General features: G+C 38.1%; 1 protein-coding gene across 18 annotated transcripts in view; it reads right to left on the bottom strand.

Annotated features, from left to right (window-relative positions):
* Ppfia2 (PTPRF interacting protein alpha 2) overlaps positions 1-16,561 on the bottom strand; it is a 460,024-nt gene that overhangs the window by 360,830 nt on the left and 82,633 nt on the right. For all 18 annotated transcript variants that reach the window (XM_032911955.1, XM_032911963.1, XM_032912051.1 and 15 more), the window contains one exon: positions 9,511-9,564. In XM_032911955.1, coding sequence (XP_032767846.1) covers positions 9,511-9,564 — 54 coding nt within the window. The remainder of the gene's footprint in view (positions 1-9,510; positions 9,565-16,561) is intronic.

The following is a 16,561-nucleotide window of genomic DNA, read 5'->3' as shown; positions in this document are numbered from 1 at the left end:
AACTGCATGTTATTGCTACAGAGACAGGCAGGTAGATCGGTAGAATAGAATTGAAGATCCAGAAATGAAGCCACACACCTATGGTCACATGATCATTGACAAAGGAGCTAAAATCATCCAGTGGAAAAAAGAGAGCATTCTCTTTTTCTTTTCTTTTCTTTTTTTCGGAGCTGGGGACCGAACCCAGGGCCTTGTGCTTGCTAGGCAAGCAAGCTCTACCACTGAGCTAAATCCCCAACCCAAAAGAGAGCATTCTCAACAAATGGTGCTAGTTCAACTGGAGGTCAGCATGGAGAAGAATGCAAATGGACCACTCTTAAAGCCCCATATGAAGCTGAAGTCTAAGTAGATTAAGGACCTCCACATAAAACCGGATATACTCAAACTAATAGAAGAAAAAATGGGGAAGAACCTTGAATACATGGGCAGTGGGGAAAATTTCCTGAACAAAACACTAATAGTTTATGCTCTAAGATCAAGAATTGACAAATAGGACCTCATAAAACTGCAAAACTTGTGTAAGGCAAAGGACACTGTCATTAGGACAAAAGGCACCCAACAGATTGGGAAAAGATCTTTACCAATCCTACATCTGATAGAGGGCTAATAGCCAAAATATATAAAGAACTCAAGAAGTTAGACTCCAGAGAGCCAAATAACCCTATTAAAAGTGGGGTACAGAGCTAAACGAAGAATTCTCAGCTGAGGAATATCAAATGGCTGCACCTAAAGAAATGTTCAACATTCTTAGTCATCAGGGATATGCAAATCAAAACAACCCTGAGATTCTACATCACACCAATCAGAATTGCTAAGATAAAAATCTCAGGTAACAACGGATTCCAGCAAGGATGTGGAAAAAGAGGAACACTCCTCCATTGCTGCTGGGTTGGCAAACTGGTACAACCACTCTGGAAATCAATTTGGAGGTTCCTCAGAAAATTGGAAATAGACCTACTTAAAGATCCAGAAATAACCACTCTTGGGAATAAACCGCAAAAATACCCCACCATGCCACAAGGGGCACTGTGCCACTATGTTCATAGAGGCCTTATTTGTGATAGCCAGAACCTGGATACAATCCAGATGTCCCAGGACAGAAGAATGGATACAGAAAATGTGGTTCATTTACATAATGGAATACTTCTCAGCTATTAAGAACCAGGGCATCCTGAGTTTTGCAGGCAAATGGATGGACCTAGAAAAATGTCATCCTGAGTGAGGTAACTCGGACCCAAAAGGACATGCAAGGTATGTTCTCACTAAGTGGATATTAGGCAAAGAAGAAGAAAAAGAAGAGGAGGAAGAGGGAGAGGAGGAGGAGGAGGGAGAGGAGGAGGAGGAGGAGGAGGAGAAGAGGAAGAAGAAGAAGAAGAAGAAGAAGAAGAAGAAGAAGAAGAAGAAGAAGAAGAAGAAGAAGAAGAAGAGAATACCCAATATAGCGTCTATAGAACTCAAAAAGTTCAACAAGATGAAAAGCCCAAGTGAGTATGCCTCAGTTCCACTTGGGAAGGAGAAGAAAACAACCACAAAGTTGGAGAGAGGGAAGGATATGTGAGGGAAAGGGGTTGGGGAGAGGGGAATATGATCTGGTATTGGGTTGGGGTTTCCTGAAGCCCTGAGGATCAGCAGAAAGATGGAAACAGGTGACCTTTCGAGGAGGAAGGAGGTTGGGAAGAGCCTCTAGAATGTACCAGAAACCTGGGAAGTGAGAGACTCTCAGGACTCAAATGGGCAAGAGGGCACAGATGAAAGGAACAGTAAGGAGAGGGAACTTATTGAATCTACCTCCAGCAGAAAGACAGAGCATCAAGTGAGGGATGGGGTTCCTATCCCACAGCCAAAGCTCTGACCTACAATTCTTCCTGTCTGAAAGAAATGCAGGGATGGAAATGGAGAAGGGCCCGAGGAAAGGAAGGTCCAGTGACACTTCCAGCTCAAGGGAAGACCCAAGACCTGACACGGTTACTGAAGCTATGGGGCGTTCACAAACAGGGACCTACCATGACTACGCTCCAAATGACCCAACAAGCAGCTGAAAGAGTCAGGTGCAGATATGTGCACCCAAGCAATGAACAGAAGCTGCTGACCTCTCCGGTTGTATTAGGGAAAAGCTGGAGGAAGCTAATGAGGAGGGCCACCCTGTGGAAGACCAGCAGTCTCAATTAACCTGGATCCCCAAGATCTCTCAGACACTGGATCACCAACCAGGCAGTATACACCAGCTGAGATGAGGCTTCCAACACATATACATCAGAGGATTCTCGGGTCTGGGTTCAATCAGAGAAGATGCACCTAATCCTCAAGAGACTGGAGGCTGCAGGAAGTTTAGAGGTCCCTGGGGTGTGTGGAGTGGGGACATCCTTGTGAAGACAGGGGGCAGGGGTGTGGAGTGGTGGAGTGCGGGAAGGTCAGGGAGGAGGTAAGGGATGTGAAACCCTCAGGGGGCAGACCAGGAGGGGAATAAAATCTGGAGTGTAAAAATAAATAAGTAAGTAAATAAATAGCCGTACTAATTCCAAGGAGCCACAGTCCCTGTTCTGTGATCCAAACCTTAGGACTTACTGTTTCTATCTAAACTCTTTGGAACCTATTATAAGGTCTCTTCTTATATGCCCTCTCCCCTTTGCTAAGCGCTCACAATTACTTTCCACACACTATTTATTTTAACATCTCTTTATGACAGAGAGCACGCGGGATTTTATCTTTTACCTTTTATTTATTAAAACATCACCATTATAATTTTGCACCATTCTTGGAATACTTCAAGACCTTCTATACTCTTCTCTGATTTATTCTCCAAGTACATATCTCCCAGTTTCTGGCACACCATGTCTCCTCACTTGGAAGATTTCTACTCATCTTGCAATTTTGAAAGGTCCTTTACTTTGTTGTCTCTGTAGTTTCATCAGTTGGGACTTGTGGGCTTTTACTGGGTTTACACATGACCCTTCACCTACACAATACTGTACTTAGTCGTACCAAGTTGTCTGCCCTCTGAACCGTAAGGTTCTGAAGTTAGGAGTTACTTATCTGAGAAGCCCATCTGCTCCCACGTGGCACAGGCAGGTGGGAGCTACTTAAGAGGCAAACCACCATGCTGGAAGGCGAGCACGGTCAGCATGAGCAAGTGTGTAACGGGGGAATGGGAAAGCAAGAGAAGTGGATTGTTTATGCAGTATGAAGGAAGGCAGAACTGGAGACATGAGAATAGTGCATGATGTGAAAGTCACAAAGAATCAATAAAACGTTCTTGAAAGGAAGGCGCGACTTATCTCTAAAATCTAATCAAATGTATAGCACATGGTTTACAGCCAAGGGTTCAGCATATTTGAAATAAATAGAATGAAAAATGCTAAATATTATATTTATAATGCAAAAAGTTCACTTAGTTCACAACTAGAACCAGTGTTACCTCATTTATCATCATGAGTAAACTGATGGGACTTTCGAATCACCAAACTCAAAATGAGTTCGGAAGGTTTTAAAATTTTAAGTACATTTACAGTTAGAAAAAAAACATATATAACCTCATCTTGGCAGCAGCCTCAGGAAATTGAATTTCTAAATGTTGTGCTGTGTGTGTACCCAAATTGCAAGAACTATTAAGAAGCTATAAAATTTGAACAGAAAGTACAAAAACACAGAACGTACAGCCATCTCTGCTGCTTGGTGGGGGAAATGAGCAGAGCTAAAGGATGTTCAGGACATCGTGTGCTTCAGGCTTAGGACAAACCGAACGGGGACTCATTTAATTCATCGCACTCCAGATCTGAAGAGATCCATTGGCATTTAACAAAAAGAGTCTTAGAACAATTAAAAATAAACCCAGTCCGATATTCAGCAAACACAAATTTTACTGCTCACAGTGGAGAGAGAGAAAAAAAATACTATTCCCAGTGGCGTTCTTTCTGAAATTTCCGGGTGAGGCAAGGAGACAGATTTAAAACTCAATCACATCCGGGTTGTAGAATGAATGGGTTTGCCTCACATATGTTGATGTATGTTACAATGTATTCAGGAGCATGCCCTCCTGTAGTCTTCATTTTGGCCCCCATTTCTTCTTTTCAGATTTTATTCACAATGACCTTAAGAAACATCAGATTTTTCCGTAATAAAAATGCTAGTTAAAGAACAGAATATATCCCGAACTCTATTCCAGGATATAAACAAATTATAAAAATAAATCCTCTGGTACATGTTCTGCTGACACATGTGTCACTACGATTACATTTTGTTGTCAACCTGATTTTTGAATCCCACCTGTGTCCTTGGATTTAGCTTGCAGTTAAGGAGAGTGCCAACATCCTTAGAATCATAGCATTCATGGCAGTGACACTTCTTACTGTGTGGGCCACAGGGAAGGGCACACACAGTTACCTGCATTCCTGTTGCCTAGTTCTTCAGTTTCAAATTCTCGTTGCTCCCTGAGAATCCCTAAAATGAGATTCCTAATCCCCACTAAAATCTTTGTATGAATAAGGTAGCAATTTGATCACTTAGGTTCTGGTGGTTCCTGAGGGTCACTAAGTATCTTTAATAATTTACATTTAATTTTGTAGTAATTTTGAAACGCAATCATCTCTAACGCCAAAGGAACATTTCATTTTAAGATTTCCTGCTTTGGGAGACAAAATTTCTCCAGGTAATCAATTGCTTGACAATAAATAGTCTGACTATTTGAATGTAACCTATGAACAACTTCCTTTTTTTTTTTTTTTTGTAAATTACAGGTCATCTCTAATACATATTAAAAGGTATATTCTATATAGACATTTTATACTCTATTGTTTAAAGATACTGACAAGAAAAATATCTGTGACTGTTGAATATATATTTAATTTGCATTTAAATACATATACAGATGAAGGAGACATACATTTTGAGGAAGAAATGTATTTTTTTTTTCCGGAGCTGGGGACCGAACCCAGGGTCTTGCGCTTGCTAGGCAGGCGCTCTACCACTGAGCTAAATCCCCAACCCCCAAGAAATGTATTTTTTAATTACGACTTTTGGATTGAAAATATAGCTTGGTGGTAGAACACATATTTAATGTGTGTAAGCAAAACTATAGATGTTATCACCAGCATTGCAAAGCAAACATATGACCATTATTTAGTTATTTGATACTGCTCTTTGGTTAGTAATTATCTAGTTTGCTTTACTAACACTTGAATCTAAGCATGTACCTACACAAGCCTGTTAATGCTGATTAATTTGTGATCTAATTTCTATGTACTAAAAGCATATGCAGAATGCACCTTTCAGAAATATTTTGAAGACAGCTCTAAGTTATTGTTTAACAGACTTTTTTCTCAGTAATAGAAGAGTTATTATTCTTAAATAAATCTCAGATTTAGAAGTAACAGAAGCACTATTCTCAGTGACATCATTTCTAAAGTCTATATTATTTTATTTTCATTGGATAGTTTATGTACTTACATTTCAAATGTTATCCCCTCTCCTGTTTACCCCTTTCTATCTTCCCTCCCCTGCTTCTATGAGGATGTTCCCCCTCCTACCCACCCACTCCCACCTCAACATCCTGAAATTTCCCTACACCGAGGAAAAGAGCCTTCACAGAAACAAGGGCTTTTTTGCCTATTGATGCCAGACAATGCCTTCCTCTGCTACATATGCCACTGGAGTCATGGGACCCCCCACCCCCATGTGCACTCTTAGATTGGTGGTTTAAAAGGTCCTTAAAAGCACTTTTGATGGGGATTCACTATCCCTGAACTCAAGCAGTATTACAGAGCAATAGTGATAAAAACTGCATGGTATTGGTACAGAGACAGACAGATAGATCAATGGAATAGAATTGAAGACCCAGAAAGGAACCCACACACCTATGGTCACTTGATTTTTGACAAAGGAGCCAAAACCATCCAATGGAAAAAAAGATTTTCAGCAAATGGTGCTGGTTCAACTGTAGGTCAGCATGTAGAAGAATACAGATCAAGCCATGCTGATCACCCTGTACAAAGCTTAAGTCCAAGTGGATCAAGGACCTCCACATCAAACCAGATACACCCAAACTAATAGAAGAAAAAATGGGGAAGCATCTCGAACACATGGGCACTGGAGAAAATTTCCTGAACAAAACACCAATGGCTTATACTCTAAGATCAAGAATCGACAAATGGGATCTCATATAACTGCAAAGCTTCTGTAAGGTAAAGGAAACAGTTGTTAGGACAAAACAGCAATCAACAGATTGGGAAAAGATCTTTACCAATCCTACAACAGATAGAGGCCTTATATCCAAAATATACAGAGAACTCAAGAAGTTAGACTGCAAGGAGACAAATAACCCTATTAAAAAATGGGGTTCAGAGCTAAACAGAGAATTCACAGCTGAGGAATGCCGAATGGCTGAGAAACACCTAAAGAAATGTTCAACATCGTTAGTCATAAGGGAAATGCAAATCAAAACAACCCTGAGATTTTACCTCACACCAGTGAGAATGGCTAAGATCAAAAACTCAGGTGACAGCAAATGCTGGCAAGGATGTGGAGAAAGAGGAACATTCCTCCATTGTTGGTGGGATTGCAGACTGGTACAACCATTCTGGAAATCAGTCTGGAGGTACCTCAGAAAATTGGACATTGAAGTACCTGAGGACCCAGCTATACCTCTCCTGGGCATATACCCAAAAGATGCCCCAACATGTAACAAAGACACGTGCTCCACTATGTTCATAGCAGCCTTATTTATAATAGCCAGAAGCTGGAAAGAACCCAGAAGCCCTTCAACAGAGGAATGGATACAGAAAATGTGGTACATCTATACAATGGAATATTACTCAGCTATCAAAAACTATGACTTTATGAAATTCATAGGCAAATGGAGGGAACTGGAAAATATCATCCTGAGTGAGCTAACCCAATCACAGAAAGACATACATGGTATGCACTCATTGATAAGTGGATATTAGCCCAAATGCTTGAATTACCCTAGATGCACAAAACACATGAAACTCAAGAAGGATGACCAAAATGCAAATTCTTCACTCCTTCTTTAAAAGGGGAACAAGAATACCCTTGGCAGGGAATAGGGAGGCAAAGTTTAGAACAGAAGCAGAAGGAACAACCATTCAGAGCCTGCTCCACATGTGACCCATACATATACAGCCACCAAATTAGATAAGATGGATGAAGCAAAGTAGTGCAGGCCGACAGGAACCGGATGTAGATCTCTCCTGAGAGACACAGCCAGAATACAGCAAATACATAGGCGAAAGCCATCATTAAACCACTGAACTGAGAACGGGACCCCGTTGAAGGAATCTTAGAAAGGACTGGAAGAGCTTGAAGGGGCTTGAGACCCCATATGAACAATGCCAACCAACCAGAGTTTCCAGGGACTAAGCTACTACCCAAAGTCTATACATGGACTGACCCTGGACTCCAACTGCATAGGTAGCAGTGAATCGCCTAATAAGAGTACCAGTGGAAGAGGAAGCCCTTGGTCCTGCCAAGACTGAACCCCCAGTGAAGGTGATTGTTGTGGGGAGGGTGGTAATGGGGGGAGGATGGGGAGGGGAACACCCATATAGAAGGGGAGGTGGAGGAGTTAGGGGGATGTTGGCCCGGAAACCCGGAAGGGGAATAACAATTGAAATGTAAATAAGAAATAATCAAGTTAATAAAGATTAAAAAAATTTTAAAATAAAAAAATGACTTGATAACTTTAAAAAAACACTTTTGATAAAATAAGCCCATTCTAAAATCCTCTTGAATTATGTCTGAAAATATTAAATTATTTTCTCTTTAGTGATGAAACAGGGGCTACTTGAATTTTCAAAAATTGTACTTAACATTTATTATTAAAATTACTAAGCTTGCTGGTGTTGGTAAATGCCTTTAATCCTAGCACCCTGGAGGCAGAAGCAGGAAGGTCTCTCAGTTCAAGGCCAGCATGGTTTACAGAGTAAGTTCCAGGATAGACAGAGAAACACTGACTCAAAAATAATAATAATAAAATTACCAATACCATACATTGCTAGAATCGTGCAAACTTAATCTTACCTGATAAGCCATTTTATCAGTAATGTTATTGGATGTACTAATCAACACTTTGAAATGAAACAAGTTTCCTAGTTTTAATCTTTAAAATTAATTCTTATGTGCACCTAAAGCAAAATTTTTATTTTCTAATTATTTTATTAGTGTTTCAAAATTTCTCGGTGACCCGTTATATTAAAAAATAAATTACTATGCTGTATTACATCCTCATAAGAGACCATTCATCTAGTAATGCACAGATCCTGCTCCTCCAATTTTTCTTGTTAAGTGAGATTAAAACTTTCAGCAATGAATGTTTTATTGGTAAAACTGACAGAATGGTATTATTAATACTTTGATTTAACTGTTGAAAATGGAAATTAGTATTTTGATGATCTATTTTGCTATATTTTAAATTGAAAGACAAAATCCACCTGGGTTAGAAATACATTTAGTTCAATCTAACTTTCTGTTTTCTTACTTTATTTTGGTTTTACGGTTCTGAGGATCAACCTGTGAGCCTCAGTCATTAAGATGATAGTTCATCACAAGGCACATTAAATGTTAGTCAGGAAACAACTGCAATCTGGAGGGAAGGGCCTTATTTGGTTTACACTGCCACACTGCCACCCATCACTGAAGGAAGTCATGATAGAAAATCATACAAGGCAGGAACCACAACACCAGGGATGGCACCACCCACAGTGGGCCCTTCCACATCAATCACTAAGAAGATCCTCTAGAGCCAGATTTTGTGGAGGGATTTCCTCAATTGAGGTCCCCTCCTTTCAGATGACTCTAACTTATGTCAAGTTGACATAAAACTGGCCAGCATATGCATACTATTCATTAATTCCCACCATACTTAAATAAATCAAACTGTGGTAAAAGTTCATTCACTGATCATTTGCTCACACAATCTGCATATAACATTACTTGACTTATGTACATTGAATTTTGTTTTTCAAGACTGAAATCACAGGGAAATCATCAGAAGTAATGTCTGCTGAAATCATTTGCTCAGAACAAAATTAAAGTTGGCCCTGATCAATCAGTCTCGAGACGTGCAGTCAATAAACCAGTCCTGATGACCTGAATTGGTGTCTGAATTCTTTGTGGAGCAGTTCCCAGACTCCACTTTAGAGTTATAAATTCTCAAGCTAATAAGACTATTATTAGAATAGTAATGATTTGTTATTTCTAACAAAATATTTATTAATTTTTTCTTATGTACTGGGAATTGAATCTAGGGCACTGTGTATGCTAATCAAGTGGTCACCAGTAAACTAGAACCCTCATTCTTTATTTCCATGCTACTGGTTTGGATGTAGATTAATTATTTGAGAAGGTACCATTTTTGATCCTGCAGGACACTCTTGAGTCAATTTTACACTTTATATTACTTACTGCATCAATTGAATTTTAATAAGACTCAGTACCTGTCATAGTACACAACAACTCTCCGTGCAATGCAACACATATCCAATAAAGACTCTAACTTACCGGTGGATCAGCCCCCTTAGAACCAGTCAGCCCTCCTGTTAGAGATTCGATGTCCTGAAAAGAGGAGAGGCGATGATTGTAAATGTTACTCAATATTATGGACATTACCCAGTCACACAGTGTATTGTCATTGGCAACAAAGCTACAGTGCTTCAATCATTTGTGGTGTGTGTATGTGTGTGTGTCTGTGTATGTGAATATTGAATCCCACAAACGTAAAAAATAGACTATGTGAAAATACCTGATTATTTTCTCTAATATGTTACAGTCTGCAAATGCAAAAAAAAAAGTAAGTGAGCAATTGTTCTTGAAATATGAGAAGAAAATGGCCCTAGATTAAAAAGAAAGATGTTCTATCTTAAAGAGCTAAAGAGCAGAGAACAACAAAAGAAATAACCTCAATTAACATATTATTTCCAAGGGCATTGCTTATGATGTTATTTTGTCCACAAAAGTTTAAAGTTATCTATGATCCACTTTATAAATACATGTGTAAAATGTTAGATTAGTTATTCCTGCACTAAGATCAGTTCTTAATTTTAAATTAATAGTCACAGAAGTAATGCATAAGTACTGATTATACATGTTAGAGTTATTAAGAATGGAAAAATGAAAGCTATTATATCAGTTCTGGAGTTTTGATGTAATTGATACCAATCACATAACATTTACAAAATAAAATTAAATGCCAGATTTTAAAATAAAATCTCACAAAATTTTTTATCAGGTTGGTAACTGATTTAATTTGTAAATCAGATCTCAAACACACACACACACACACACACACACACACACACACACACACACACACACACACGCACACACCAAACTGCTCACAGGCATCCTGCTACTACCAATACCTGACACTAAAATCTTGAGAGGTTGAAACACTTTAGTTCTTGATTAGGTACGGATTCAGAAGGATGTAATTGTACTTTGATAAGCTTCTACTTATTAAGGGGGAATAATAACTCCCAGAAATGGACTGAATAATGCTTTATTAATTTAAATTTTTTTTTTTTTTTTTTATTTTATTTTATTTTTTTTTTTTTTTATTATTAACTTGAGTATTTCTTATATACATTTCGAATGTTATTCCCTTTCCCGGTTTCCGGGCAAACATCCCCCTCCCCCCTCCCCCTCCTTATGGGTGTTCCCCTCCCCACCCTCTCCCCCTTCCCGCCCTCCCCCCCACCCTCCCCTTCACCAGGGGTTCACTCTTCGCCGCGCCCACGGCTTCCCCTTCCCCTGGTGCCCTTACTCGGATATTCATTGCCACCTACCAGGTCAGAGTCCAGGGTCAGTCCATGTATAGTCTTTTGGTAGTGGCTTAGTCCCTGGAAGCTCTGGTTGGTTGGCATTGCTGTACATATGGGGTCACGAGCTCCTTCAAGCTCTTCCAGTTCTTTCTCTGATTCCTTCAACATGGGTCCCGTTCTCAGTTCAGTGGTTTCCTGCTGGCATACGCCTCTGTATTTGCTGTATTCTGGCTGTGTCTCTCATGAGCGATCTGCACTCACATTTTGATCATCCGTCTTGAGTTTCATTTGTTCTAGGCATCTAGGGTAACTCAAGCATTTGGGCTAATAGCCACTTATCAATGAGTACATACCATGTATGTCTTTCTGTGATTAGGTTAGCTCACTCAGGATGATATTTTCCAGTTCAACCATTTGCCTACGAATTTCATAAAGTCATTGTTTTTGATAGCTGAGTAATATTCCATTGTGTAGATGTACCACATTTTCTGTATCCATTCCTCTGTTGAAGGGCATCTGGGTTCTTTCCAGCTTCTGGCTATTATAAATAAGGCTGCGATGAACATAGTGGAGCACGTGTCTTTTTTATATGTTGGGGCATCTTTTGGGTATATGCCCAAGAGAGGTATAGCTGGATCCTCAGGCAGTTCAATGTCCAAAAATTTTTGAATGCCAATGAAACAGGAACAACAGCAATTGAAATACATTGGAATATATATATATATATATATATATACACACACACACACACACACACATATTTAAAGATATTGCAACTTCAGAATGAAAGTCAGGGAATATAGGTAAGAGGTAAGAGGTTTTGTCTATATTGCTACAGGTGATGAGAGACTATGGGATTGAAACATATCTGATCTGAATAAGAGAAGCTTCCACATGAAAAGCATGACTCAAAGAAGGAAGGGGTGTAGAAGTACAACCATCCAGATGACACAAAAAGCTGAAACCTCTGCATGTGGACAGCTCAATAAACTGGCTGAGAAAAGACAGATCATTCATCAGACTGACAGACTGGAAAACCTCAATGCAGTAATGGGCATTTGCTGAAGGATGGATGGTCAGGGCTGCACTTATGAAGGATCATCACATCAATGGCTATTTATAAGAACATTCAAACTGTAAAATTTATGGGATTCATAATTGTTTCTTTTGTATCAGTTAAACTCTGTACCATTTTTTAGCTTAAACAGAAAGAGTGAAAATGTCAAGAAATTTTATTGTAACAACATGGCTGCTCTGGAAAGGGATCACAACCAAAGGCCTTCAAGGTAGATGTTGGTCTGACTCACTCTGGCTGAAATACAAACTTGTCCTTAGTACACTCCTTTAATCCCTAACAACGAAGGTGTGATTAGTTTGTAGAGAGAAACAACCATCTTTAAATGTGATGCCTAATTGAGAGGCAGACAAAGTAATAACTCAGAGAAAATTTTGGTGGAATGATTCAGAGGTAGTATATGCCAAACTCTCACAAGAATAGACAGGAATGACAGCTTGCCTAAGAGTGGCCCAGAGAAAGTCACTCAGAGTGTAGGCAATGATGTTGAGTTTAATTCATGCAGATAGAGGAAGTTTTACTGATACAATTTTACATAGAGACGTTGCAGATAGAGACAGAAGAAGCCAGAGGGAGCCGGAAATCAGATTTTCAGAGTTAGTTTGAGGTCAAACAGAACAATTCCATGAGAATCCAAGAGAAACCAATTTGAGTCAGTCAGCTTAGAAAGAAGTTTGGACCAATAAACCACCAGCCATAGTTGAGAAAGAACTAGGAAGTATCAACTTATTCATCAGTAAGCCTCTGAGACAACATTGCATCTGGTGAATGAAAGTTTCCTTTACAGAACTATATTAACTTAATCAAATCCTTTGATTTATTGTCAAGTTTTTAAATAACATCCAAGACAGACTAACGCCCCATTTTTCTATAACCTGATTTTGTGATATCTCTACCAATATATTTTGCCAGTTCCTTGATTTATAACTCTTTTTTATTCTGTTACTATAAACATTCATGAGATTGACACTATATTGGATCATATAACCTGAGTAACTTAAATCCAGGTTCCTGACAACTGTTGTTCAAATTTGACTCTAGAATTGCTATCTCTTGATCCCTTTGTAGCAAAACAACTAGGTGAAATAAATTAATGACGTGATGGACCCCTGAGCATGAAAAGGTATATTCAATATGTTTGTTGAGGACTACCCCTACCATAGCTGTCACCATTTATTTCCATGCCCATCAGCTATTTTACTATTTCACAGTGTTGCTGTAATATGCTTGTCAGGCATTGACACAGAAAAGTAACTTGACTCAGAGTAGGGTCACGCTGACCACACACTCCATTATATTCTGTATGTTAGGAGGTGTGTTAATCTTAAGAAATTCCACAGCTATAAGCTTCACATAGGACCTGTCAAATTAATGTCAATATAAACTGTCTAAGATGTCTTAAATAGCTTGAAACAGGGTTGACCACCAGGAAGCCATTCCAGTACTTATGTATGAGCTCATTGTATATTTTGTGGGTTTAGCCTTTATAAGGTGATGTAGAAAAATGTTTGAGGTGGTAGCCTCAGCCCCCGAGTTCTGAGTTATACCCCTGCTCAATCAGTTTTAGTGTGTGTATTCAATGAACCATCCCTTTCTGACTGAGATAGGTGTTCGTGTGGTTTGTAAGTGATTCTTGGACCCCAACATTTTGATATTTCCATGTGATATTGCCATCTATAAACTTCCCTCTGAAGAATCAAATAATCAAGATACAAAAAAATGGTGCTCCCAAAGTTCTCTCATAATGTGAGATCATAATGTGTCATCTTCATAAACATCTCAGTCTCATTCATTTCCTGACAGAGCAGCCTGCTTTTCCTTTTGCCTGCCATTGCTTTTACATAACAAGTTTTTTAAGTTGATTTTTATAATTATTATAATTTTATAAATAAATATGAAATCTTTGGAAAATATGCCTATTTTGTTGTCTAAAATATATCAACATATATGCATATGATCAAAAAGAACAAATCCTAGTATGGCGAGGAGAGACCTAGGAAGGAAGCTTCATTCCTACCTGAAGAGCTTGGGCAATGCTGCTGGCATAGTAGTTTTGTGTCTTCTTGACATTACCAGAGTTGTTTGGGAAGAGGGGACCTCAGTGGTTAAAACACCCTGAAGAGACTGTCTTGTGGGCAATGTATGGGGCATTTTCTTGGTTGATGACTGGCATAATGAAACTCTATTCAAGATAAGAGGTGCCAACCTCTGGTCGCATTGTCCCTGGTATTATAAAACAGGACACTGAGCAGACCATGAGAAGAAAGTCAGTGACCAGTGTTTCTCTAGTGTCTCTGCTTTAGTTCCTGACTCCAGGTTTCTGCCTTGAGTTCCTGCCCCGATTTCCTTCAGTGATAGTCTGTAAGGTCTTAGAAGAAGCAAACCCTTTTATTCCCAAGTTGCTTTTGGTGACAGTATATATAACAATTAAACCCTAGCTAAGGCGGTAGTGAAAAAGTGTGGGAAGACTTGGGAGGGTAAATATGGCATTATCAAAGAACTAATACTTGTTTAAAAGTACTCATAAAAAACAGTGATAAAAGGTTTTAAATTTACTGTCATTTGCTCATAAAATATGCAAACAACAAACTGTTTTTACAATGTTATAGGATATCCTTCAATTTATTATATGCCTTACCCAGGCCATCACTTATATCTAGTAGTCATTAATCAACTTGTCAATTTATTTCTTCAAAAAAAGTAATGATGATGAGTTCATATTATTCAAGAAATGTAATACTTATGCAAGGTTAATAATTAGTTCTTCACTTATCTGTATAGGGCCAGTCTCTGTTTAATTGGAAAAATTGCCATATTTTCCCTTGACATAGCCTGACAAAAATGTAGCTATTTATAGATTAATCAATCACGTGGCCATCAATGTCAGTCATCTGTTTCTGATGTGAGTTTTGCCTCACATGAGAATGTAGTGATTTGAAAACTTTTCTAGGCTATTTTCTATTTTTTCTTGAATATCTGTAAAAGAACAGAATTATTCAATTACAGGAAATAAATATATAATAAAAAATCATCACACAACAGCAAAGGCAATGCAGAGGAAAATATTTAAATTATGAATAATATATTAGTTATGATTGCTATTGCTATGATGAAATGCCATGGCTAAATTAACTTTGAGAGGAAAGGGTTTATTTAGTTTACATTTGATATCACTGTTAACCTTTGAAAAATATCTGGATGGGAAATGAAACAGGGCAGAGACCTAGAGGCAGGAGCTGAAGCAGAGGCCATGTAAAGGTGACACTAGCCTGCTCTTCAGGGGTTGCTCAACCTGCTGTCTTATGGAATGAGGATGGCTTAGCCAAGGGATGGCACCACCCACAATAGGCAGGGCCTTCCTCCATCAGATACTAATTGAGCAAATGCCCTACTGGCTTGCCCTAAGCCATATTTTATAGGTATTTTCTTAATTGAGGCTTTCTGCATTCAAATGTCTTTAATTTATTTCAACTTGGCATAAAACTATCCAGCACAAATATCCAGTTGAATTTATTTTCATCTAAGTCATATAACACCAATTACTTTAATACATTGTAGCAGCCTTTTCAATGAACATCAATTTTTACTTTTTCATAAGTCACTTCATATAATATATAAGTAATTAAAGCATGGTAATAATTATTTACTTTAATAAGCACTGTAAAATTTCAGATTTGTAAGTGTGATATGTTAAATTATTTTATCTGTAATTTACATGCTGAAATTTCCAATTCCTACTACCTTAATATGTAAAATTAATGGAAAATAAATTTTGCATATAGGAATTCATGATAGTAATCTGGTATAATGGCTATTTTCATAAAATAAGGAAGAGTTAAGTGCAGATAAGTCCACAGAAAGAAGTCCATAGGGGGGCACAGCCAAATGGTTATTTGCAAGCCACAGGATGAGATTTCAGAGGAAACTTATTTTGTCATCGCATTCATATTGGGAGTTCCAGTTTCCAGAGCTGTGTGAAAAAATTTTCTGCTATTTAAGCATGCATGTAGTTTGTTTTGTTTTGTAGAAACTAGTAAACTAATGTAGGCATATTTATAATTTGGGACTATAACACAGGTTGTCAGAGGAATGGCATTATATTTCAATATGGAGTATAACAGAGGTCATTAAGTAATCCACATAAAACCTATTGCCATCAGTGAAGTCAATCTAAGTAGTAAAATAACCATACTTTATTGAATAGTTATATTTTATATTACTTCATAGTAATACTTATGATAATATTAAAATTAAATATTTCTATTTTATTGAATAATTATTTCAAATTTCATTTCTTTTCCATTTTCTCTTAGTGAAGTTCCAGTACCCAACTCAACTCCTTCTACCAAGGTTCCCAAGGGTAGATTGCTATTTAAATGCAATGGAAATGTTCTTTCAATATTCTTTTATTATCATTAAGAAATATTGGCACTGTTCAGAGCTCCGTCCTCCTTGAAACCCATTCTTTAGTATTTGGAATTTCATGCTTTACATAATTTTATTTAGTACTATTATTCTAAATATTGTTTCTGATAACAAGTTACTTTTAAAAGTTCATTAGAATGTTTATTTTATTATTACTATGTGAGGGTCTCTCTGTGTGTAAGCATACACACAGGTGTTCACAGAAACTCTTCTACTGTCGTAGAGCTGACGTTTCAGAAGATGGTGAGCCTCCCAAAAAGAGTGAGTAGTAAGAAGTGACCTCTGTCCCTCT

The sequence above is a fragment of the Rattus rattus genome, chromosome 1 (assembly GCF_011064425.1).
Source record: "Rattus rattus isolate New Zealand chromosome 1, Rrattus_CSIRO_v1, whole genome shotgun sequence".
NCBI lineage: Eukaryota > Metazoa > Chordata > Mammalia > Rodentia > Muridae > Rattus > Rattus rattus.
This window is presented reverse-complemented; position numbering and strand designations above follow the sequence as displayed.